This window comes from Pristis pectinata, chromosome 4 (genome assembly GCF_009764475.1).
Source record: "Pristis pectinata isolate sPriPec2 chromosome 4, sPriPec2.1.pri, whole genome shotgun sequence".
Taxonomy (NCBI): domain Eukaryota; kingdom Metazoa; phylum Chordata; class Chondrichthyes; order Rhinopristiformes; family Pristidae; genus Pristis; species Pristis pectinata.
This window is the reverse complement of record NC_067408.1, coordinates 35,554,296-35,577,921: the sequence shown is the minus strand read 5'-3', so window position 1 is coordinate 35,577,921 and position 23,626 is coordinate 35,554,296. Positions and strand designations below refer to the sequence as shown.

The 23,626-nt window shown below is 39.7% G+C and overlaps 1 protein-coding gene across 1 annotated transcript in view; it reads left to right on the top strand.

The window, feature by feature from the left end:
• cdhr2 (cadherin related family member 2) overlaps positions 1-23,626 on the top strand; it is a 125,249-nt gene that overhangs the window by 65,467 nt on the left and 36,156 nt on the right. Inside the window, exons 10-17 of the mRNA XM_052013586.1 lie at positions 3,376-3,451; positions 4,363-4,481; positions 5,484-5,717; positions 6,504-6,659; positions 9,869-10,033; positions 12,304-12,356; positions 17,366-17,624; positions 18,307-18,546. Coding sequence (XP_051869546.1) covers positions 3,376-3,451; positions 4,363-4,481; positions 5,484-5,717; positions 6,504-6,659; positions 9,869-10,033; positions 12,304-12,356; positions 17,366-17,624; positions 18,307-18,546 — 1,302 coding nt within the window. The remainder of the gene's footprint in view (positions 1-3,375; positions 3,452-4,362; positions 4,482-5,483; positions 5,718-6,503; positions 6,660-9,868; positions 10,034-12,303; positions 12,357-17,365; positions 17,625-18,306; positions 18,547-23,626) is intronic.

Here is a 23,626-nt window from a genome sequence, read left to right as displayed (position 1 = left end):
AAGTTAGCATTATAGTTTAGTACTGTTTGAACTTGTACATCAGAAGACGAATATGGAATACCATTAAAAGTACCAACTGGTTTGGGGATTTGGTGTTGCCCTTCCACAGTAAGCAGGAATGTGATTCACCCCACAGAAGTACAATGAAAAAATCAAAATCAATGTTCTTCGCAAAAAGGAAGAAAACACATATGATAGAATAATTGTGCGATAAAAAAAGACAAAGAATAGGAACAGGAAAAGGCTTAGCAACTTTGGAGATTGCTTCACCATTCAATAACATTATGGCTGAAGTTCATCAACTCCATGACCCTGCCCTACCTCCATATTCCTGGATTGGCTTATTAGTCACAAACCTATAAATCTCATAGGTGAGCAGAGTTTTCACATTTCATTGGAGAGAATTCCAAACATCCTCTGAGTAAAGAAATTTCTTCACAACTCTGAGTCTGTGGCCTTACTTCTAGACTCCCCAACCGGAGGAACCAATCACTCAGCATCTAGTGTCAAGTCTTTTGAGAACTTCACAGGTTTCAACGAGATCAATTCCCTAATCACTCAAATATAGGGCCATTCTATGTTGCATATTGTGTAGGCTTCTGATCTTGTGAATCAGAGCAGTGAACTTCTGTTGCAATAAGAACATAAGAAAAAGGAACAGATGAGGGCCAATTGACCCCTCAAGCCTGTTCCAACATTCCACATGATTGTGGCTGACCATTTTCCAGTGCTATTCCCACATCCCTTGATTCTTTTAAAGTCCAAAAATCTACAGATCTCAGTTTCGAATGAAGCCAATAATTAGTCCTTTGGGGTGGAGCATTCCTAAGATTTATCACCCTTTTTGAACTTTCTCCTCATTTCAGTCATCAATGGCCATTCCCTTATTTTGAGACTGTGACTCCAAGTTGTAGACTCTTCAACTCAGGAAAATTGTTCCCTTTATCTAACTTGATGAATTGGCTGAGGATTTTGAATTTTTCAATGAGGTCATCACTCTTTAATGTAAATTCTAAAGAACAGAGGCCTACCCATTCAATTCTTCCTCCCATGACAGACCTGTTATCTTAGAAAGCAGTCTGGGGAATCTAAACTGCAGTCCCTCTGTAGCAAGTATACCTTCTAACGTAAAGAGATCAAAATTATGCACATTGCTCCAAATGTGGTTTCACCAAAGACTTATGGTAAAACATCTTTACTCTTGTTCTCCAGCTCTCTGACAGTGAAGGCCAACTCACCATTTGCCCTTGTACCTGCATGTTAGCTTGAAGTGATTTGTGTATTAGGACAGTGGGTCTTTCCGATAAACTTCCCGATCGCTTGCCATTTAAAAAATGTTTATTTTGTTTTTAATTTTGTCAAATGTTTTTATTTTATCAATGTTCTTATTTTTCTACTGAAGTGGATAATTTCACATTTTTGTACATTTGACATTTTGTTGCCCATTCACTCTGTTTGTCTGTGCAGTATTGAACCTCTTTATATTCTAATGACCACTCATATCCCCAATTAGTTTCATGTCATCATCAAACTTGGTAACATTACTTTTGTTTCCCTCACCCAAATATTTGATGTAAATTTTGAATAATTGAAGCCCTAGTACCGATACATATTATACCGTGCTAGCTGCAGCCTGCCAACGAGAAGAACACATTTATTCGTTCTTTGTTTTCTATTTGTTCATGTACTCTCAATCCACCTTAGCAATATTACTACTAATTCCATGTAATTTAACTTTGTTCAACAATTTCCTGTGTGAGACCTTTTCAAAAGGCTTTGGAAAGTACACCACATCTGCTGGTTCCTCCTCATCTATTCTACCAGACGTATCCTCAAAGAACTCTTTAACAGATTAGTCAAATATCATTTTCCTTTTGTACATCTATGTTGACTCTGCTCAATCATATTATTTTTTTCTAAGCATCTTGATATCACATCCTTTATTATAGATTCCTGATTGTTTGACCAACAGGTCCATAGTTCCCTGTTTTTCCTCTTCCTCTTTCCTCAGTGGTGGGGTCACATTTGTTACCCTCCAATCCATAGGAACCATTTCAAAAACAGTAGAATCTTGAAAGATGATAACCAGAGCATTCTCTTAATTTGCTGAAAACTTTTTCTTAGGCATTTGTTATTGTATGTGATATTGACATATGCTTACTTACAGAGATGTTATGTGCTTATTGTTTCTAACACATTGAATTTTTCTGTTAACTTTTCACTGAGCTTTGTGCTTCAGCACTTATTTCATTTCAGGTTCAATGTGCACATCGGGGAACCAACTGAAACAAACTTATGTCACTTAAAATAAGCAAACACGGAATAACTTTTTAAAATCAAGAAAACACCATTTTGATCAGAAATTCAACTTAATACATTGAAGTTGTATTAATACAAAGCCGTTTTGCTTCAATGAATTGTTCCTCTTTTTCTAGTAAGAAATGGCCAACGTATCTGTGTGTGTGTGTGTGTGTGTGTGTGTGTGTGAGGGAGAAAGAAAGTAGTATGAAAGCCTTTAATTTTACCACATTAATCATACCCTACTAAAGCTCCAATATCACAGAAATGACAGATCCTGTAATATTAAGCCTCTGGTGTAATGGGCCACGTTGTCTGATCCACCAGTCCCATGATTTGGAAGTTCACCAGCACTCCCGGGTCTCTTGCCTCCTTCTCAGCTATTCCTGGGGTTACTGGCTTCTCTCTCAGCCACTCCCAATTCCATATGCCACTTCTGGGATCTCTGGCTTCCCTCTCAGCAGTTTATCAAACTTCTGGCCTTGCATGAGGTCTGTGGTCTGCCCACCGCTGAGGCCTGTGGTCTACCCACTGAATACTAGAGTCCAGGTCCACCTATTCCTGCAGTAAGTGGCTGCGAATTACCATAATTATATAAAAATAAATATCTTTTGCAAATTTTTCTGTCCTATCTGCAACTTAGCTACAGTTTTTGACGTTCATCCTATAGTTTAGGTAGGATCTTATACACTAATCTTTAAGTTCCCTAACAGTAATAAATAGTTGTTTCTGTACACATAAGTCCAAAGATTAATATATTAGATAAAGCCACTTCCCTTTATAATAGAACAGTTATGGTTGGTTCAATAGTCTACTAGATAAAACATCTATACTCTTTAATATGCTTTTTATATGATTTAAAAAGGACACATAGAAAAGTGCTATAGCAATAAAATATGAGTAAACCTCTTCAGGAACATAGTTAAGTAATTCAAAGTCCAATCCAGAGTGGTTTTACCTGATGTACTGATATACTGAGTTATTTAATATTTCATAATGTTGACAATTACTTATGTAATATATGCAGTTATCTGAACTAACTGCAGAAATGTGTTTTGAATTACGTTTGTTTCACAGGGAACACCAGTATTTCAAGTTTTCGCTATGGATGGTGATCGAGGAATTAAGGACGAAATTACATATGCTATTCTAAGTAGGCAGACATGTTCTTTGATTCTCTACTGTTACACTTCCTTATGATTCTGGGTGTTAACTTCATTTCAAAACTTGTTGTAAATTTTCCACTCTATAAGGCAATTGAGAGCAAACATGATAAGATCAAAATATTATTCTTAAGGCAACAAAAAGGATCACTCACTTCGATTAATTTATAGCCTCTTTCTTTTATTCCACTGTTGTTTTATTTTCTATATTGTTCCTGCACTTTCCAATGAGTGCAACAAATAACAAAAAGTAAAAACAGAAAATGTAGGAGATACACAACATCTGTGCAGAGAGTAAATCTAGGTGGATGACCTTTTATCAGAACCAGCTAGTTTTGATATAAACTGGAAAACCTGATTACTGTTAAATTCTGAGGGCTTTAATGTGCCTACTTGGAAGGTAGGCTGCTGTTTCTCCAGCTTGTGTTGGACCTCACGGAAATTAAAGTGATAGTGAACTGAAAGTTCTGGGTCACCCTTACAGACTGAATGGTCACCTGGTCTGCATTTGCTTTCTCCATTGTAGAGAAGACCATATTGTGAGCACCAAATACTGTACACTAAATTGCAAAAGTGCAAGTGAATTCAGCTGTTTGGGTGCTTAAATGGTTGGAAAGGAAAAGGTAAAATGGCAAGTGTTGTGACTCTTATGACATGGAAAGGCTAAGAAGGGAGTGGGTTTTGGTGGAAATGAAAGAGTATACGAGAGCATGATGGAGTGAACGGAACACTCTGAATGCTGAAAAATTCCCAGTGTTTTTTAACAGCTTGTCATACTACTGGTTTGAAGTTAGTGTGACAAGCTATTAAATGAAAATAATCGGATAGGGACAGAACAAAAATTACTGTGTTTTGTCATGAAGAAAACACAGCCTTTGTCAGCCTTTCATTTTGTATGCAGGTTCAAAGCCTCCAGGATTATTTGAAATTGATCGTCTCAGTGGAGAAATAAGTGTAAAGGAATTTCTGGACAGAGAAAATCTTCTTGACTTTAACGCAGTTGTTGAACTGCAAGTTATAGTAAGTGGAAACACAGCAGAACGTATTCTGCAAAATTTAATAAATGGTATATTGTATAATTAAGATATCTAAATGTATTGGTGAATGAAATTATATTAATATACATGTTGATACATTATTTCAGAGAATGCATGATGAAACAAAAAGTTTTTTTTATCAGAATTTTAAACAACTTTGAGCTATTTCCTGGGTAAAATAAATGCAGCAATTCAAAACCCATTGATGTATTTTGGTTTAATATGTCCTCTTCTTCATGAATTCCTCAGTTAGGAAGTGATGAGGCCAGAAACAACTCACAATTCCAGATATCATTAACAAGGTCAAATTATTATAAGAAAGAATAGTCATCATTCTCTTACAGTGGACAAACTATAGGATGTACAGTGCTCCTAGTTTGCTTGGAAAGATATCAATAAAGACCACTTTTGCACCTGTGTCATTGACAGTGTTTCACAGGCAAAGATGGTTTTGCGATTGAACCAGGTAGACACATAGAACTGAGTTGTAAATGATGGGCTTAATGCCTTTTTTAGGTGCTCTGTTAAAAAATGGTTTGTAGCAGATGCAGGGACTGCTTCTTCAGTGGCTCTTGTAGCTGCTGAACAAAAATAAATTAAAGTAAATCTAATGATTGTCATAGCTGTGGTCTCAGGAGGAACAGGAGTGCTCCTTTGACTCCACAGCAATTGGGATTTTATTTTTATACAAAACCATTGACATTTCTGAGCAAGCACCAGTCCAGAAGAAGAAATTCTAAGTAAAACTTAATTAAGCACAGCATAAAAGTTGAAATAATGGTTTGTTGACTTCAAATGACAACAAAGACTGAAAACTGAACTCTAGCTTTCTGTGATTAATCCTGAGTTACAAATGTGTAATAGTCAAATCTGGCCACACAGGAAAAATAATTAGTCTGTAAATGTACAAAGATATTAAAGATTTTTCTCCAAAACATTAGCTTCTAAATGATAAATCCAAGTCTCAATTTGTTCTTTCATCTAGGCCAAAGAAAAACATCTCAATGTCAATGGAATGAATGCCTCTGCAACTACAAGTGTATCCATTACAGTGACTGATATCAATGACAACACACCTTCTTTCTATAATTGTAGTCTCAATGCTTGTAATTTTACTGGAAGTTCAAAAATAAACTCACTTACCACTTCACTTTTTGAACACGATCCCCCAGGAGTGCCAGTAAAAGATTTAACTATAGTGGCTCATGATCCTGATAAGGTATGCCTTTCCAACATCACTTTAATCAATGCATTTATATATTTTATAATCTTTTAAACTGAAGAGTACGCCTCAAGATCATACTTGAAATGTCCAGTAAGAGAAAAGGATTTGCATGTGCTTCCTACCAAATCAAACTAAATTTATCCCAAAACCACTTTAAAAAGGGTCTGAATTAATAAGGAAACTCGTTAATTGTTTACTTTCTTGGAGCATTATGGACCTCTGATTAGCTCCTCAGCTTTGTCTCCCCTTCTCCACTTGGCTAATCACCTCTGCAGGATCTACTTATGGGCTATCTTGGCATTGGTAAGTTGCACCAGATGCCCAGTTGGCATCCTTAGCCCACTGGCATAGGTTGAAATGTCTTCTCTTTTGGTATTTTCCAATTTTTGATACTTCATATTATTACAATTAAAAATAAATATGACTTTTACCTCAGTGAATAAACTGAAGAATGCCAATTTTCTAACATTTTCTATTGTTTAGATGTGGGACTGCATTAAATCTAATAAATTACCTAAAATTATTTCTTTAAAATCTCTTGGGTGCAGCAAATGGAACAGGTACAATTCCTGGAAGGTAAGCTTTCTGACTGAAACCTTGGTTAGATTATCATTGAAGATGATTCTTCTCTGCAGACTTGGAATATGCACTTGTGGTGTTTCAATGGGAAAATGTATGTTTAAATTATAAAATGAATTGAAACCCTAAGCTGTGATTTTGTTCCCTATTTATTATTTATGCATATACTAACAACATTGTTTACCTTGGGTACAACCACAGGGTATTAATGGAACCTTCATGTTGTACTTGGATGGACAATATGCAGACGCTTTTAATGTCTCCCCAAAAGAGATTAGAAATGAAGGAATGGTACAAATAATTGTAAGAAATTCATCAGTCATTGATTACGAGCAACTGAAATTTATAAATATTGAGGTAAGATTTGCTTTACCAATGAAGTAATAGCCTTTTTTTAAAAAAAAACAAAGGCAGAGGAGCTGAGACAAGAATAGATGTTAAAATTCCTTTGGACATGGAACAATGGAGTGAAAATAGATTGGAAACAAGTAGTAAATTTAACAGGATGAGGGATAGTGTGACCATTATTTCATATCTGACCATGTCTTCTTATTCCAATTTCTGTCCACCATAGTCTATGTTGCGAGGCTATCCTTGCCTACCAATCATAGCCAGAGCACTTCCAGCATTTCTTCCACTACCCTCCTCTTCTTCCCCCCAGTTATCAATTCTGGAATCCATCAAGGATGATTTTTAACCCTCCACTTCTTCACCCACAGGTTGCTTGCTGGCAACTTTTGCTTTAAGGGAATTGAGGGATATTGAACTAATGCAGGAAAATGACTTTAAGATAGAAGACCAGCCATGATCTTATGGAGTACCAGAGTCAGAATGAAGGGAGGAATGGCTTACTGGTCCTATTTCTTATGTTTTTATGCTGATCTTATCAACAAACATCAGCTTGCACCTGTAAGCCGGTTCTAGCTCTCTAGCAACCCTTTAACCCCCACAAGCATCTCACTTTTGTCAGGATGCTTGTCTGACTTGACTGAAGTGACAAAATTTAATACGACTGCAGTCAACATCTGTCCCAACCTCCATAACCTGTCTCACACTATTATCTTAAACTGACCCAGACAATCCAATTTGAGCACTCGTTGAATTCTCTGACCATCATTACTAAATCCCTCTCCTTCAAAAAGGTGATTTGCTTCTCCCTCCATAAGGTAATTTACCTCTATTGTACATTGACCCTTCTTTTGCTAGAATTCTTATTCATGCTATTTTCACCCCAGAAATAACTATTTCAGTCCTCTCTAAGTCATCTGCAACTGCAGTTCAGCCAAAAATCTGCTGCCTCAGTCCTAACTTACAACAATTCCATCATTGCAGTCCTAAGTGACTAGGCTTGGTGCCACAACAATTAAAATTAAAATTACAATTCTTTCCTGGCCTACCATATCATCTTGTATTGCTTTACGTGGCTCTCTTTGCCAAATGCTTCATTTTCTGTCTTGGCTTTCAGTATGTGCCTTCTTCTTTTCACCCATTAATGGCACCTTGACTGTTATTCATCTCTCCCCTTGTGGCCCGGAGTCTCCTCACTGAGGATTTTCATTTTTCCATTCTTAAAACTCATTGCCTCGATCAACCTTTTGAATACACTTCCTGATATTCCCTTTTTTGGCATAGAGTCATAGTCATACCGCACGGAAACAGGCCCTTCAGCCCAACTTGTCCATGGTAGGGCTGAGGTGTGCAGTAGAACAAAGGGACCTGGGAATACAGATCCATAGTTCCTTGAAAGTTCCTCGAAAGGGTCGTAAGAGAGTTTTTGGCACTTTGGCCTTCATAAATCAGGGCATTGATTACAGGAGTTAGGATGTTATGTTGAAGTTGTACAAGATGTTGGTGAGGCTGAATTTAGAGTATTGTGTGCAGTTCTGGTCACCTACCTACAGGAAAGATATCAATAAGCTTGAAAAAGTGCAGAGAATTTACAAGGGTGTTGTTGGGACTTGAGGACCTGAGTTATAGGGAAAGGTTGAATAGATTAGGACTTTATTCCCTGGAGCGCAGGAGAATGAGGGGAGATCTTATAGAGCTATACACAATTATGAGGGGTATAGATAGGGTGAATGCATGCAGGCTTTTTCCGCTAAGGTTGGGTGAGACGAGAACTGGAGGACACAGGTTTAGGGTGAAAGGTGAAATATACAAGGGGAACCTGAGGGGAAACTTCTTCACTCAGAGTGTGGAACGAGCTGCCAGTGGAAATTGTGGATGCAGGTTCAATTCTAACATTTAAAAGAATTTGGATAGGTACATGGATGGGAGGGATTTGGAGGGATATGGTCTGGGTGCAGGTAGATGGGACTAGGCAGAAGATCAGGTCGGCATGGACTAGATGGGCCAAAAGGCCTGTTTCTGTGTTGTAGTACTATGGATGTATGGCAACCAAGATGCCCATCTAAGCTAGTCCCATTTGCCTGCATTTGTTAGTCCCATTTTCCTCTAAACTTTCCTTATCCACATAACTGTTCAAATGTCTTTTAAAAGTTGTTATTGTACCTGCCTCACCCACTTCCTTTGGCAGCTCGTTCCACATACATACCACCCTTTGTGTAAAAAAATATTGCCCCTCAAGTTCCTCTTAAATCTTTCCCCTCTCGTCTTAAACCTATTGTTATGAAACAAGTTTGAGGTCTCGAAGGACAAGAACTCTGAACACAATCTTAGAGTTGAATGATTTATTTACAAAGACAAACATGGGGAAAAGGTAACAGGGGCCACACACACACACACACACACACACCGGTGATAGCAAGCATGGGAAAATTGCAACAAGGGTATAATACACACACGCACACACAACGAACTGGGTACAAACGATCAAGGAAAAGCAATACGCTACCTACCACCCCTTGACTCAGTGCAGGCATGGCTCCACACTACCAGGAATACTAACTTAGGATGCTTCGAACCCTGTCGAAGTGCACACCTTACCAGCGGTCTCTCTAGCGTCGTTTCACGATTCCTCAGAGCAAACAAAAGGAACGGACCCGGCACATGTGGCACTCTTTATAGTGCTGTAGGGCTGGTGGGGGGGGGGTCCAGCCCAAGAAGTTCAAAAGAGCCAATGGCTCAGTGCCAGCAAGGACTAATCGATCACAGGAGGCCATTGGCCCGAGGCCAAGTACAAAGGTGCTTAAAGGGGCCAATGGTGAGGTGTGCACCGATAGGTGGGGTGGAGCCAAACCTTGATTGACAGTGGTGTGTCTTTCGACCAGGTACTGGACAGTGCTGTCACGTGACAGCCCCGGTCCTCCACAATACACCTATGCTCTCTAGTTCTTGATTCCACAACCTTGTGTTTACTTTCTCCTTCTGCCTTTTATGAAACACACTGGGATGTTTTGTTAAATTCCTTGTGCAAATACAACTTACTTTTGATAAATGCATGTCAAAATCTATCAGAAGTTCAGTGTAAAGACAATGAATTTCTGTTGGAAATCTAAAATTATTAGCAACAGTTATTTAGGTGAGATGAGTTAAAAGTACTTTGATTTAAATCCTGTGTTCAATGCAAGAATTCATTAATAATTTGTTTTGAAATTCTTTACTAGATTGTTGCAAATGATACAACCAATCATGTCAATTGTTGCTCCAGAGTTAATGTGACAATCAACATTTTGGACATAAATGATCACAGTCCAAAGTTCACAAGCAGTGTAGATGTGCTGATTGTAAAAGAACATGCAAGTGTTGGAACTAAAATTGGAAAGGTTACGGTAGGTTCAGTTTTACTTTTATTCAATCCGAACTGAAGTGTTGGGATAGTTCTTGCTGGGCAAGGCATGCTGCCAGAATCGCAACCCCCCCCCCCGCCCCCATGGTCCCACATTCCCTTTCTTAATTGGGCTAGATGCATGATGTGTTCTTTGCTGACCCTGAGTCCAGCAGTGAGGTATGAACAACAAAGGGGCCTCGGGCAGCTTACTGTTGCGTCCCGTCCTTGAGAAACCTCCAACATGCTTTCATATCCTGTAGGCTGTGTAGAACTTCTCCAGTTGTGGAAGCTTGAGTATTTTAATAGTTTTAAGTGCTCTGACATTCAGGGATATTTAAAAACTATTAATATTGAAGTAGGTATTTAAAAAATCTTTAAAGTATGAAGTTATTTAAAAGCACCTAAAGCGGACAACTAAAACCATTGAACTACAGCTTTCCATCCTAATCCACAGTCCTGCACTTCCCATTGAAATCAATAGGATATCAGGTCCTGGTATGATGCAAGATCTGAAAGGTGATTCCCAATGTAATCCCATCAAGATCAGGCTCTGCTTCTGGACGTAGCACATCTGCACTCAGTCATTTCCAGATTTCCATACTGAAAAGTATATTCAAGCAAGTCCCGGACAGTGGAGTGCAGACGTCTCCAATCAGAGCTGCTGGAAAAGCTCAATAAGAGCTAGCCCATTGCATCTTAATTCCATATTTCTAAAATTATATTGTTATGTGCAGACTCCAATTAATATCACAGGGACCTTTTCCCCTGCGTACTCTCTCATTTCTGAGATGGCTGAAACAAGACTGTGAGCTACAATACCCAATTAGTGTGCCGTTAGCACAAGATTCCATCTTGGTAATGGAGCTTGAGTGAAATACAAGGAACAATGGTTCCAAGAATGATTAAACCTCTGATTACCAATTAAATTGTCTTCTATTACTTATTTAAGAGGCTGGATGTTATCTTAGTTGACAGAACTCCACTGAACAGCAGCAATGAAGTTGGAGAACTTCAGGAACACTGCTTGAAACCTTAGCCCCTTGTCACTGTTCACTTACTGATTGTGACTCATTTGACTTTTCTGTGTTTGAAGAGGACTTTGGTATGCAGTGGCCGTGTTTTTGGTTAACACTCTGTTGGCATTTAATTTGGAAACTCTCTGAGTATTACACCTGCAAAGTGCTATGCTATTCCACCTCACTGGAGACCATGTAGGAATTGCAAAGAGAAAGGGTTGCTCGAGAGGATTTTGTTATAACTTCTGCAGGTTTGTTTTGGTCTGCAGGAGGATTGGGAGAGGCAAATGAGACTAGATAGAGAATCACCAGCTGCTGGAGGAGAAGAGTAGGGTGATGAGGGCTTCAGACTTATGGTGACTTGTTACACCTGGCAGTCTGTTACGAACAGCAATTGTTCCTCAAGGTTCTTAGGAGTCAAAAAAGGAAGACATGGATGAGACTAAGGAGAAGGAAGTAAATGAAAGGGGGACCAGAAAAACACAAAACGACTCCAGATCAATAACCTGAACTGGGAGAAACACTCACGACCATCTAATTAAAGATCACATGTGAGAGATATCCTTCACTTTTCATTTCAGAATTGTCTCAGGTCTTATTTGTGAGGATCTATCAAGAAGTCTGCCAACCTGATTTTTTTCAACTCTATCCCTATAAAGAACATAATAAAAAAAACATGGAATCCAGTCTTTCCCACTTGCCATAATTGTAAAAGTCAACACAACCAAGAGGAATTTCTCTCTCCAAAGAGGGGCCTGTAGGTTCCTGCTTCATGATGCCTCTGCTGCTTCCTTAAGGAGCTGTTCAGCTAGCTCAGTGATCCATTGGAAGGACAGATCTCTGAGCGGCTGAGACACTCTGCAAACTCCATTCAACTGGAAAGCCCAGAACCACTCTCAGAGCTTCCAATGAACCACTTTGCCACTCTATGGAAACTACTGGTGGTATGACCAAAATGCCCAGGCAATCTGTCTCTTCCTCTGCCTTTGGCCACAGTGTCCGGCTCTCCTGTTTTCCTGACTGCCACCTGGTCAGCCTACTTGATAGGATTTACTTCATGGAATTGTGCTGTCACACTGAAAATGTGTCAATTCATGATGAAAAATTGGAGGCAAATCTTCACCTGTTGTACTAAAACCCCCAACATCATTCAACTGAACTTTGTAGCAAAACCTGTAGAACATAAATATCAGCAGAATGATATGTACCTGTTTTTGATAACTTTAATATTCATTTGTATAACTTTTTTTCATAGGCTAATGATCCTGATGATGGCATCTTTGGTGAAATTACGTATAGCCTGTTACCATTAAGCATGTATGTGCTCATTTATTAAAAATTTATTACCATTATTTAGAATTAACAAGTTTTGCAACTGACTTCAATCGGTTTATATAGAAATGAGTCAATTAGTATTCGTGATACAGCTTTGAAGAATGGAAGTTATTGATAGCTGTGCTCCCTTGTATAAATTAAGGAGTTGCTTTTCACAAGATCACAAGACAGAGGAGCAGAAGTAGGCCATTCGGCCCATCGAGTCTGCTCCATGAGCTAAACTAAAACTATTCCTATCTAGCCCCAGTTTCCAGCCTTATCCCCATATCCCTTCATACCTTGACTAATTAGATACCTATCACTCTCCTCCTTAAATGCCCCAATGATTGGGCCTCCACAGCTGTATGTGGCAAAGAATCCCATAATTTCACTACCCTCTGGCTAAAGAAATTTCTCCTCATTTCTGTTTTAAACCGGTACCCTCTAATTCTAAGATTGTGCCCTCTGGTCCTGGACTCACCCACCAAGGGAAACAGCGTAGCCACATCTACTCTGTCCAGTCCTTTCAACATTTTAAATGTTTCTATGAGGTCCCCTCTCATTCTTCTGTACTCCAATGAGTACAGTCCAAGAGCCGACAAACGCTCATCGTATGTAAGCCCTTTCATTCCGGGAATCATCCTCGTAAATCTCCTCTGAACCCTCTCCAACATCAGCACATCCTTCCTAAGATAAGGGGCCCAAAACTGCACACAATGTTCCAAATGAGGCCTCACCAGTGCCCCACAGAGCCTCATCAACACTTCCTTACTTTTATACATTATACCTCTCGAAATGAATGCCAATATTGCATTTGCTTTTTTTTTAACCGCCAATCCAACCTGGAGGTTAACCTTTAGGTTATCCTGCATGAGGACCCCCAAGTCCCTTTGCACTTCTGTACTTTGAAGTTTCTCCCCATCTAGACAATAATCTGCCCGTTTATTTCTTTTTACAGAGTGTACAACAGCACATTTCTCAACATTGAATCTCATCTGCCATTTCTTTGCCCATTCTCCTAAACTATCTAAGTCTCTCTGCAACCTTCCTGTTTCTTCAGTACTCCCTACTCCTCCACCTATCTTGGTGTTGTCTGCAAACTTGGCTACAAAACCATTAACTCCATAGTCCAAATCATTGATGTACAATGTAAAAAGAAGCGGCCCCAACACTGACCCCTGTGGAACACCACTGGTAACCAGTAGCCAACAAGAACAGGATCCCTTTATTCCCACCCTTTGCTTTCTGCCTATCAGCCAATGCTCCACCCATTCTAATATCCTACCTGTAATTCCATGAGCTTTCATCTTATTAATCAGCCTCTTGTGTGGCACCTTATCGAAGGCCTTTTGAAAATCCAAATACACAACATCCACTGCTTCTCCCTTGTCCATCCTACTTGAGATTACCTGAAAAAATTCCAATAAGTTGGTGAGGCAGGATCTTCCCTTAAGGAAACCATGCTGACTTGGATCTATCTTGTCATGCACCTCTAGGTATTCCATAACCTCATCCTTGATGATTGATTCCAATAACTTTCCAACCACTGATGTCAGACTAATAGGCCTGTAATTTCCTTTATGCTGCCTCCCACCTTTCTTATGCAGTGGAACTACATTTGCGACCCTCCAGTCCTCCAGAACCATGACAGAGTCTATTGATACCTGGAAAATTATCACCAATGCCTCTGCAATCTCTAAAGCCACCTCCTTCAGAACCCAAGGGTGCACTTCATCTGGTCCAGGAGACTTATCTGTCTTTAGTCCATCTAGCTTCCCAAGCACCTTCTCTCTAGTAATCTTGACTGAACTCAGTTCTATCCCCTGAGACCCCTGACTATCAGGTATATTGCTGATGTCCTCCACAGTGAAGACTGACACAAAATACTCATTTAATTCCCCTGCCATCTCTTTGTCATTCATTATAATCTCTCCCGCACCACTTTCAATTGGTCCCATATCAACCTGTGTCTCTCTTTTACTCGTCATATATTTAAAAAACTCTTAGTATCCTTTTGAATGTTATCTGCCAACTTCCTTTCACAATTCATCTTTTCTTTCCTAATTACCTTCTTGGTTTCTTTCTGTAAGTTTTTAAAAGTTTCCCAGTCTGTTGTTTTCCCACTAATTTTTGCTTCCTTGTATGCCCTTCCTTTTGCTTTTATTTTAGCCTTAACCTCTCTCGTTATCCACATTTGTGCCATTTCTCCATTCATCACCTTTTTTCTTGGAATATATCTATCCTGCATTTTCCTTGTTTCTTGTAGAAATTCCATCCATTTCTGCTCTGCCGTCCCTCCAACTAGCTTACTTTTCCAATCAATTTGGGCCAGTTCCTCTCTCATGCCACTGTAATTTCCTTTGTTCCACTGAAATATTGACACATCTGATATCAGCTTCTCCTTTTCAAATTTGAAACTGAACTCAATCATATTGTGATCGCTAGTTCCTAATGGTTCCTTTACCTTTAGTTCCCTAATCACCTCCGGTTCGTTACGCAGCACCCAATCCAAAACAGCCGATCCCCTGGTAGGCTCATCAACAAGTTGCTCCAAAAAGCCATCCCGTAGACATTCCACAAACTTGCTCTCCTGAGATCCACTGCCTTCCTGGCTTTCCCAATCCACCTTCATGTTAAAATCCCCCATAATTATCTTGACGTTGTCTCTCTGACACGCTTTTTCTATTTCGGACTGTAACTTATAGTCCACATCCCAGCTGCTGTTAGGGGGTCTATAAATAACTGCTATTATTGTCTTTTTACCCTTGCCATTTCTTAGCTCCACCCGTAAGGATTCCACTTCTTCTGACCCAATGTCCCTTCTTTCTATTGATTTTATATCATTACTAACCATCAGGGCCACACCACCCCCTCTGCCTACCCACCTTTCTTTCCTATACACTGTGTACCCCTGGACATTCAGTTCCCAATCACATCCGTCATTAAGGCATGACTCGGTGATTGCCACAATGTCATAATTTTTAATCTGTAGCTGTGCTACTAGGTCATCTACTTGATTTCTAATGCTACGTGCATCTAAATATAGTACATTTAGACCAGTATCTGCTACCGATTTTGCTGTATTTCTACTGTTCAGCAAATTATCCTGTCTTTTCACCTGCCTGTCCTTCTTACCATCTTCACTGCATACTGTCTTGGACTTATTCCTATATACCTTTTCCTCTATCCTGACATCCTGGTTTCCTTCCCCCTGCCAAATTAGTTTGAACCCTCCCCAACAGCTATATTAAACATTCCCACCAGGATATTGGACCCCTTGGAGTTCAGATGTAACCCATCCTTTGTGAATAGGTCATACCTCTCCCAAAAAAGGTCCCAATGATCCAAGAATTTGAAGCCCTGCCCCCTGCACCAGTTACTCAGCCACGCATTCATCTGCCTGATCTTGCTATTCTTATTTTCATTAGCATGTGGCACAGGCAGTAATCCTGAGATTACTACCCTGGAGGTCCTGCTTCTCAACCTTCTTCCTAGCTCCTTGTAACCTTCCTTCAGGACCTCCTCTCTTTTTTTTACCTTTGCCATTGGTACCTACATGTACCAAGACTTCTGGCTGACCACCCTCTCCCCTCAGGATATTCTGGACCTGGTCCAAGACATCCCGTACCCTGGAACCAGGGAGGCAACACACCATCCGGGTATTGTTGTCGGGTTCGCAGAATCTCTTATCTGTTCCCCTCACTATAGAATCCCCAATAACCAATGGTTCCTGTTAGAAAATAAAGCTGAATGGGGTGGAAAACCAGTGACTGGTTCACTGCCACACATTCTCAATGGGAACAGTTAAAAGTGACCCTTGAATAGTTTTTAAATAGACCCTTAAATAGTTGTATTTTTGCAAATACGCTATTGGTCTATCAACATTCATAAAGAAGTGTGCTTACTGATAAGAGATATGAAAACTCTGTTCGGATACTTGATCTGTGACCCCAGCTCTATTCAACATCATCTGGAATGGAAGAAGTAAATTTGAGAATGGAAACACAAAGTACTTGTGTAGATATTAAAGTCTTAAACCTGTAATTTGTACTTGTAGGAATATGTTGAACTTTCATTGAACACTCGTTAACCTACAATTGCATCCAGGTCTGATCACTGTATTTTAGGAAGGACGTGAAGGCCCTAGAGAAAGTACAGAAAAGATTTATTAGAATATTTCCAGGAATGAAAGGATTCAGTTAGGAGGACAGGCTAGAGACATGTGATTGTTCTCCTTGGAGTAGAGAATGTCCAGAGGACAATGTACGGAGGTGTACAAAATATTCAGATAATGTAAATAGAGAGAATCATTTCCCATTCGCAAAATAGTCAAGGATCAAAGGACATAGACTTACAGCGACTGGCAAAAGATTTGGGGATGATGTGAGGAAAAGCTTTCTCAATTTGGGAGTAGTTCTGATCTTGAATGTACTGTCTGAACATGTGGTGGGTATGGACTCATTTGTGGCTTTCAAAAGGGAATTAAGTAAACACTTGAAGGTAAAAGCATTGCATTTCTTTTGCCCCTTTGGTTATTTTAGATCTAATTAGAAATAATATCTTTTCCCACCTAATTTTTTGCTCCCATTTACCTATTTAAATTTCCCACAGTTGCCTTAAATCCCAAATAGAACTTGTCCAAATGGTATAGTTATTTCTTATTCTGGCCTTCACTCCATCATCCCATGGAATTTGAACCTCTGCTTCACCACTCCTCCAGCCAGTCCTACTTTTCTGAAGTGCAGAAATTGCAGTGGGTATCTGTCCAATATATACATATGTCACTACTCCTTTCATTTAGAGGGGGGTCATGATGGGGGCAGAGCAGCAGGTGGGATTTTGGCATGCACAATTCACCCCTGGAACTTTTATAGCTGTGGAATTTAGGAAATTCAAAGCTGAAATATTAGAAATATTACTCAAGGATTCTTTGTATAACTTTGATAACGTTTGCCAAAAATGAATGTGAAATACTGACTGCTGAAGTATAACTTGTTTGTTTTGTTAAATGGAAGATATGAATTTAAAGTCAATAGCAGTACAGGTGAAATCACAGTTGCGAACAGCACAGCAATTGATAGAGAGAGACGTCCTATTTATTATGTGACCCTTCAAGCAACTGACGGTGGGAGTCGTACAGATACTACTTTGCTTGAAATTGTTCTGGAAGATATAAATGATTTCCCTCCCGAAATGACAAGAGATTCTTACAGTGCATTCATCACAGAAGACAAAATAAATGAATTAAACATTAAAATTGAGGTAGGTCAAAATCTATCAATTTTTTTTGTTCTTGCTGTTCATACTGAGTGGAGTTAGTATGAGCGAAAAGCATATTTTTCCATTTTGGGAATCTGTCATCAAGCACCAAGAAGCTAGACACCACTGTAATCCCCAAACACAATGGGAGCAAACTCATTTAATGTTAATGTCTAAAAGCAAAACTCTGGAGATTCTTTATATCTGAAAAAAAATTGCTGGAAATGCTCTGCTGGTCAGGTCCCACGCCATATAGAACTCGGGTGGGATTCTTAACTAATTCTGGCAAGAATTTATGTCCACTAATATATTTCACGTGGGGCCTTTTTGAGATAAACACAATTACATTTATCTTATCTAAACACATTCAATGTTCAGTTATGACTTTGTTCCAGTGATTGTAAAAAAATTTGTCACAAAACTTCATATTGCTAACTGAATAGCAAGGATTATGCGCTAGTCAAGCTTTAATGGTTGACACAGTCTATGTGTTCCATCCATTCTTTTTTGTTACTGTCCAATCAAAATTTAACGCAAAGCTACCCATGAGAGACGGAACATTAAAGGCTGATAAAACGATTGCTGACTCGGAGTCTCATGTACTATGGTTGAAAAATGAATTGTTAAAGAGAAGTCAATTACAATAGCAAATATAGATCCTGATTTCTTCTTGAATATTTTTTAGGCTTTTGACAACGATGAAGAAGGTACCAATAACAGCAGAGTGCATTATGCTATAATTGGTGGTGACTACCAACAAAATTTTACCATTGATCCCGTCACGGGTGTTCTTCATTCCCTTGGAGCTATTGATCGAGAAGGCATAAACCCCTCACTTAATGGAAAAATCACTCTAATTGTGGAAGCTTATGATTTAGGTGTTCCTTCCCTTTCAACAAATGTCAATGTTGTTATCAATATAGAGGTAAGGTTTTGAACTTGGTGTCTTTACACAATATAGTAATATTAGAAATAAGAACAGAAGCAATCCAGTATCTACAATATGCCACTACTCAGGATCATGACTATTCTTTTGTTTCAATTTTAAATAATACTCATTCCTTCAATGTTTTCATTGCAACCTTAAAAAGATCTGTAGGTCCTTGAAAAGTTTTATTTTGTTAACTCTCTTTTGAGGTATTCGTGTTGCTAGAAAATATTTAGGTATGTCTTGGTTAGTGAAGATAAAAGGTTTACTTAGAAGACTTTATCTAACAGCTGAGACAATATTTACCCTTTAATTGTCATTGACTATAAAAAACTATACACTTACCTTTAGATTGCAAGCTGTGGGAGCTTGCTGTGGTCAAACTGGCTGTCATGTGTTCTATAATATAGTGATTACATTTTAAAAGTACTTTTCTGGCTCTGGAGCATCTTAAGTCATCCTGAGATCTGAAAGGCATTCTACAAACATAAGTATTTCTTTATTCCTTTTGACATTTTAGCATTCTCTTGGACCCCAGTTTTTGACGCAGTACTGGGTTTGGAGAAACACTTTGATTCAAAGAACACAAAAGATAGAGAATGGTGGTTCGCACTAAGTGGACTGTGTCCTTTATTGATTGTATTTGTTCAAAGATAAACTGGTGTCATTATTATAACTGAACTTGAACACAAATTGAAATATTGGTAAATTGGGAGAGAATTTTAACCCTAATTTTAATATTGCTGGGATGTAAAAATTAAAAAATTTTGAAAATGGATCTTTATGGTTTTTAATAGGGGTGGGATGCAACCAACCCGTCTGCAGGAGGCATTTTGGTGACATAAGTACTATAATGAGTCTAAGTGCCTCAGAATTAAGCATCATTTTAATGTTACTACAACTAAAGAGAGGACTGTTGGATTCAGGAGATCATTGCTGGATCTAGTTTACCAATTTCACCGACATTCTGTAATCAGACATAATGGTGAACTTTCCAAACTCCCCTCGTGAACCTTTCAAGCTCCCCTTTGGCCTATGATTTCCACTCGGATCCTCATCTCTCCCATGGTCAGAATGTACACACAAGAATACACAGAAGAAAATAAATAGGAGCAGGTGAGGGCCACTCTCAGGTATGCCCTGTCATTCAGTATGATCATGGCTGATCTTCTCCAGGCCTCATCTCCTCTTCTATGCTCTTTCCACGTAGCTCCCAATTCCCCAATCTTTCAAGAATTTAGCTTCCTCTTTAAATCTCTTCACTGATCTAGCCTCTACAACCCTCTTAGGTAGAGAATTCCAGACATTCATTACCCTTTGTAAGAAGAAATTTTTACACACCTCAGATTTAAATGACTGTCCCCTTATCTTGTAACTATGTCCCCTCGTTCAAGACTCTTCAATGAATGAAACATCTCAATATCTACCTTGTCATGTCCCTTTAGGATCTTATATGTTTCAATAAGGTCATCCCTCAAATCTTCTAAACTCCAAGGAATGCAGTTTTAACTTTTTTAGTTGTTCATGATAGAATAAGCCTCTTGCCTTACGAATTATTCTAGTGAATCTCTAAGGAATTGTCTGCAATGCTTGTATATCCTTTCTTAAGTAAAGGGACCAAAACCATACAGAGTTATCCAGGTGTGCCTTCCCAACAATTATAACAATGTTTAAGTACAATTATCTCTATTTTTAACTCCAACTATTAGCAATAAAAGCCTATATGCTGTTTGCCGTCTTAATTACTTGCTGCATCTCATTCCAACCTTTTGTGTTTCATGCACAAGAACACATAGATCCCTCTGCAGTCCACTCATTTGCAGTCTCTTTTACCTAAGTTAGTAGTCTACCTTTTGATTCCTTCTACCGAAGTGCATGACCTTACACTTTCCTATGTTAAACTCCATTTGCCAAGCTTTTGCACACTCATTCAAACCTATCTGTAACCTTTTCCAGAATCCAAATGTCTTCATTGCAGTGTGCTTTCTCCCTTTATTTTTGTCTCATAAGTAAATCTGGATACCTTATACTCTGCCCCTTCCATCAAATCATTCATATAGATAGTAAATTTCTTGGGACAACGCACAAAAACTGCTGAAGGAACTCAACGGGTCAGGCAGAATCAAGGGAGGGGAATGAACAGTTGACGTTTTGGGCCAAGACCCTTCATCAGGATTGGAAAGAAAGAGGGGAGAAACCAGAATAAAAGGGTGAGGGGAGGGGGAGGAGCACGAGCTGGCAGATGATAGGTGAGTCCAGGTGAGAGGGGGAAGATGAGGGAAAGGGGGAATGATGTGAGAAGCTGGGAGGTGATAGGTAGAAGAGGCGAAGGGCTGAGAAAGGTGGAATCTGATAGGCGAGAACAGTGAAGCATGGAATAAAGGGAAGGAGGTGGGGAACCAGAGGGAGGAAGGTGTGGGTGATGGGCAGGTTGTAAGGGTGGGGAAAGAGAAGGGGTAATGGGGCCAGAGGGATAAGGGAAAACAAAGGGTGGTGGGGGTGGGGACAGAGGGGATTGGTTACTGGAAGTTAGAGAAATTGGAGACTACCATCAGATTGGAGACTACCATGAAAGAATATGGAGTGTTGTTCCTCTAATCTGTGTCTACCCTCAACTTGGCAGTAGAGGAGGCCGTGGACAGACATGTCAGTGTGGGAATGGGAAGTGGAATTAAAATGCTGGCCACCGGGAGATCCTGGCTGTTACGGTGGATGGAGTGAAGGTGCTCGATGAAACAATCCCCCAATCTGCATTGGGTCTCATCGATGTAGAGGAGGCTGCACCGGGAGCATTGGATTCAATAACTGACACCAGTGGATTCACATGTAAAGGGCTGCCTCACCTGGAAGGACTGCTTAGGGCCCTGAATGGCGGAGAGGGAGGAAGTGTAGGAGCAGGTTTAATACTTAGCATGGTTGCAGGGATAAGTGCATGGAAGGGGATTGATGGGGAAGGATAAGCAGACGAGGGAGTCGCAGAGAGAACAATCCCTGCAGAAAGCGGAGAGGGGAGGGGAAGATGTGCCTGGTGGTGGGATCCCGTTGGAGGTGGCGGAAGTTGGGGAGAATGATATGTTGGATGCAGAGGCTCGTGAGGTGGTAGGTGAGGATGAGGGGAACCCTATCCCTGTTATGTCAGTGGGGGTATGGGGTGAGGGCAGACATGCGGGAAATGGAGGAGATACGAGTGAGGTCTACATTGATAGCAGTGGGGGGGGGGGATCCCCGTTTTCTGAAAAAAGAGGACATCTCGGATGTCCTGGAATGGAAAGCCTCATCGTGAGAACAGATGCAGCAGAGGCAGAGGAACTGAGAAAAGGGAATAGCGTCCTTGCAAATGACAGGGTGGGAAGACATAGAGTCAAGGTAACTATGGGAGTCAGTGGGTTTGTAAAAGATATCGGGAAATAATCTGTCTCCGGATATGGAGACAGAGAGATTAAGAAAGGGGAGGGAGGTGTCAGAGATGGACCAAGTGAATTTGAGGGCAGGGTGGAAGTTGGTGGCGAAGTTGATAACATTAATGAGCTCAGCACAGGTGCAGGAAGTGGCACCAATGTAGTTGTCAATGTAGCGGAGAAAGAGTTGAGGAGCTGATACAAAGTTGTCTTTGGGATGTTTGCAGTGTCCCCCACTGAAGGTTGATGCAATGTATTCATTTAAAGTATCTGAAATTATCTGCCACTTCCTTGATTCCTGTTATTAATTTTCCAATTTCATTCTCCAGGGATTCTATACTTACCATGGCTGCTGTCTTTCTTTTTACATATCCATAGAAGCTCTTGCTGTTTAATGTAATATAAATGTCTAGTTTACTCCCATAATCAATTTTCTTCCTCGTTAGCTTTTCTGTCCTCCTCTGCTGGTTCCTGAAATATTACCAGTCCTCTTGTCCATCATTAGGTTTTCACACTTTGTAAGCTTTTATTTTTGATTTAATATTTTCCTTAACCAGAGATGGTTCATCTTTCTCATTGAGCCCCTCTTTCTGATTAGGATAAATTTCAGCTGACTATTATGAAACAGCTGTATAAGAATCTGCTACTACTCATTTATTGACCTTTCCTTTAGCCTATTTTCCCGATCCACTCTAGACCACTCTTCCTTCATACCTTTGTTTTATTTATTTAAGTTGAATTTGAAGTTTGGACCCAATGTGTTCAGCATCAAACCATATCTGGAATTCTGCTAGTTGTGACTGCATCTCCATTGAGCATCCTTAACTAAAAGATCTTTAATTAGTCTTACTTCGCCACATGACTAAATCTAAAATAGCCTATCCTGGGCAGGTTCTGCTAAGTATTACTCAAAGAAACAATCCCTGATGCACTCCAAACATTGATTAGTCCAGCTAATCTGCAAATCAAAATCACTCACGATAATGATAGTTCTCTTCTTACATGTCATCGATAATTTCCCATCTATGCCTTGTCCTACCATGAGGCAGCACTTTGGAAGCCCATAGACCACTGCAACCTGTGTCCTCTTTCTGTACCTTTTCCTTATTTCCATCTAAATTGTTCCACTGTATCCGTATCACAACTCACCTCCACATTGTTACCTTCCTTGACTGACAACATTCCCCCACCTCCTTTTCCTTTCTGGCTTTCTTTTGGAACACTGAATCAACTGGAATACTGAGTGTCCAGTCCTAGTCATCCTGCAACCACGTCTCTGTAACAGCTATTAAATCAGCCTAATTTATTTCTGTTTCTGCTATTGGTTCATCAATCTTGTTTAAAATGCGGTGTGCTTTCAGGTGAAGAGCCTTAAACCTTTGACTAGTTGTTAATTACTCCAGTCTTAATTTCTGCTGCACATCATTACTTACGTTTTCTGCCCTTTCCTGTTACACTTGGATTTTCATTCATCCCCCATCATTACGCTGTACCACTGTTCTCTTTTCTCTTGACTTATTAAACTTCCTGTCTCTTAAACTCTGCTCCAGCTCTAATTAGTTTAAAAGCCCTGTCTATAACCCTGGTTGTGCAATTCAAGGATACACTGGTTCCAGTGCGGTTCACATGAAGCCCATCCCAGTGGAACAGCTCTCTCTTCTAGTACTGGAACCCATTTC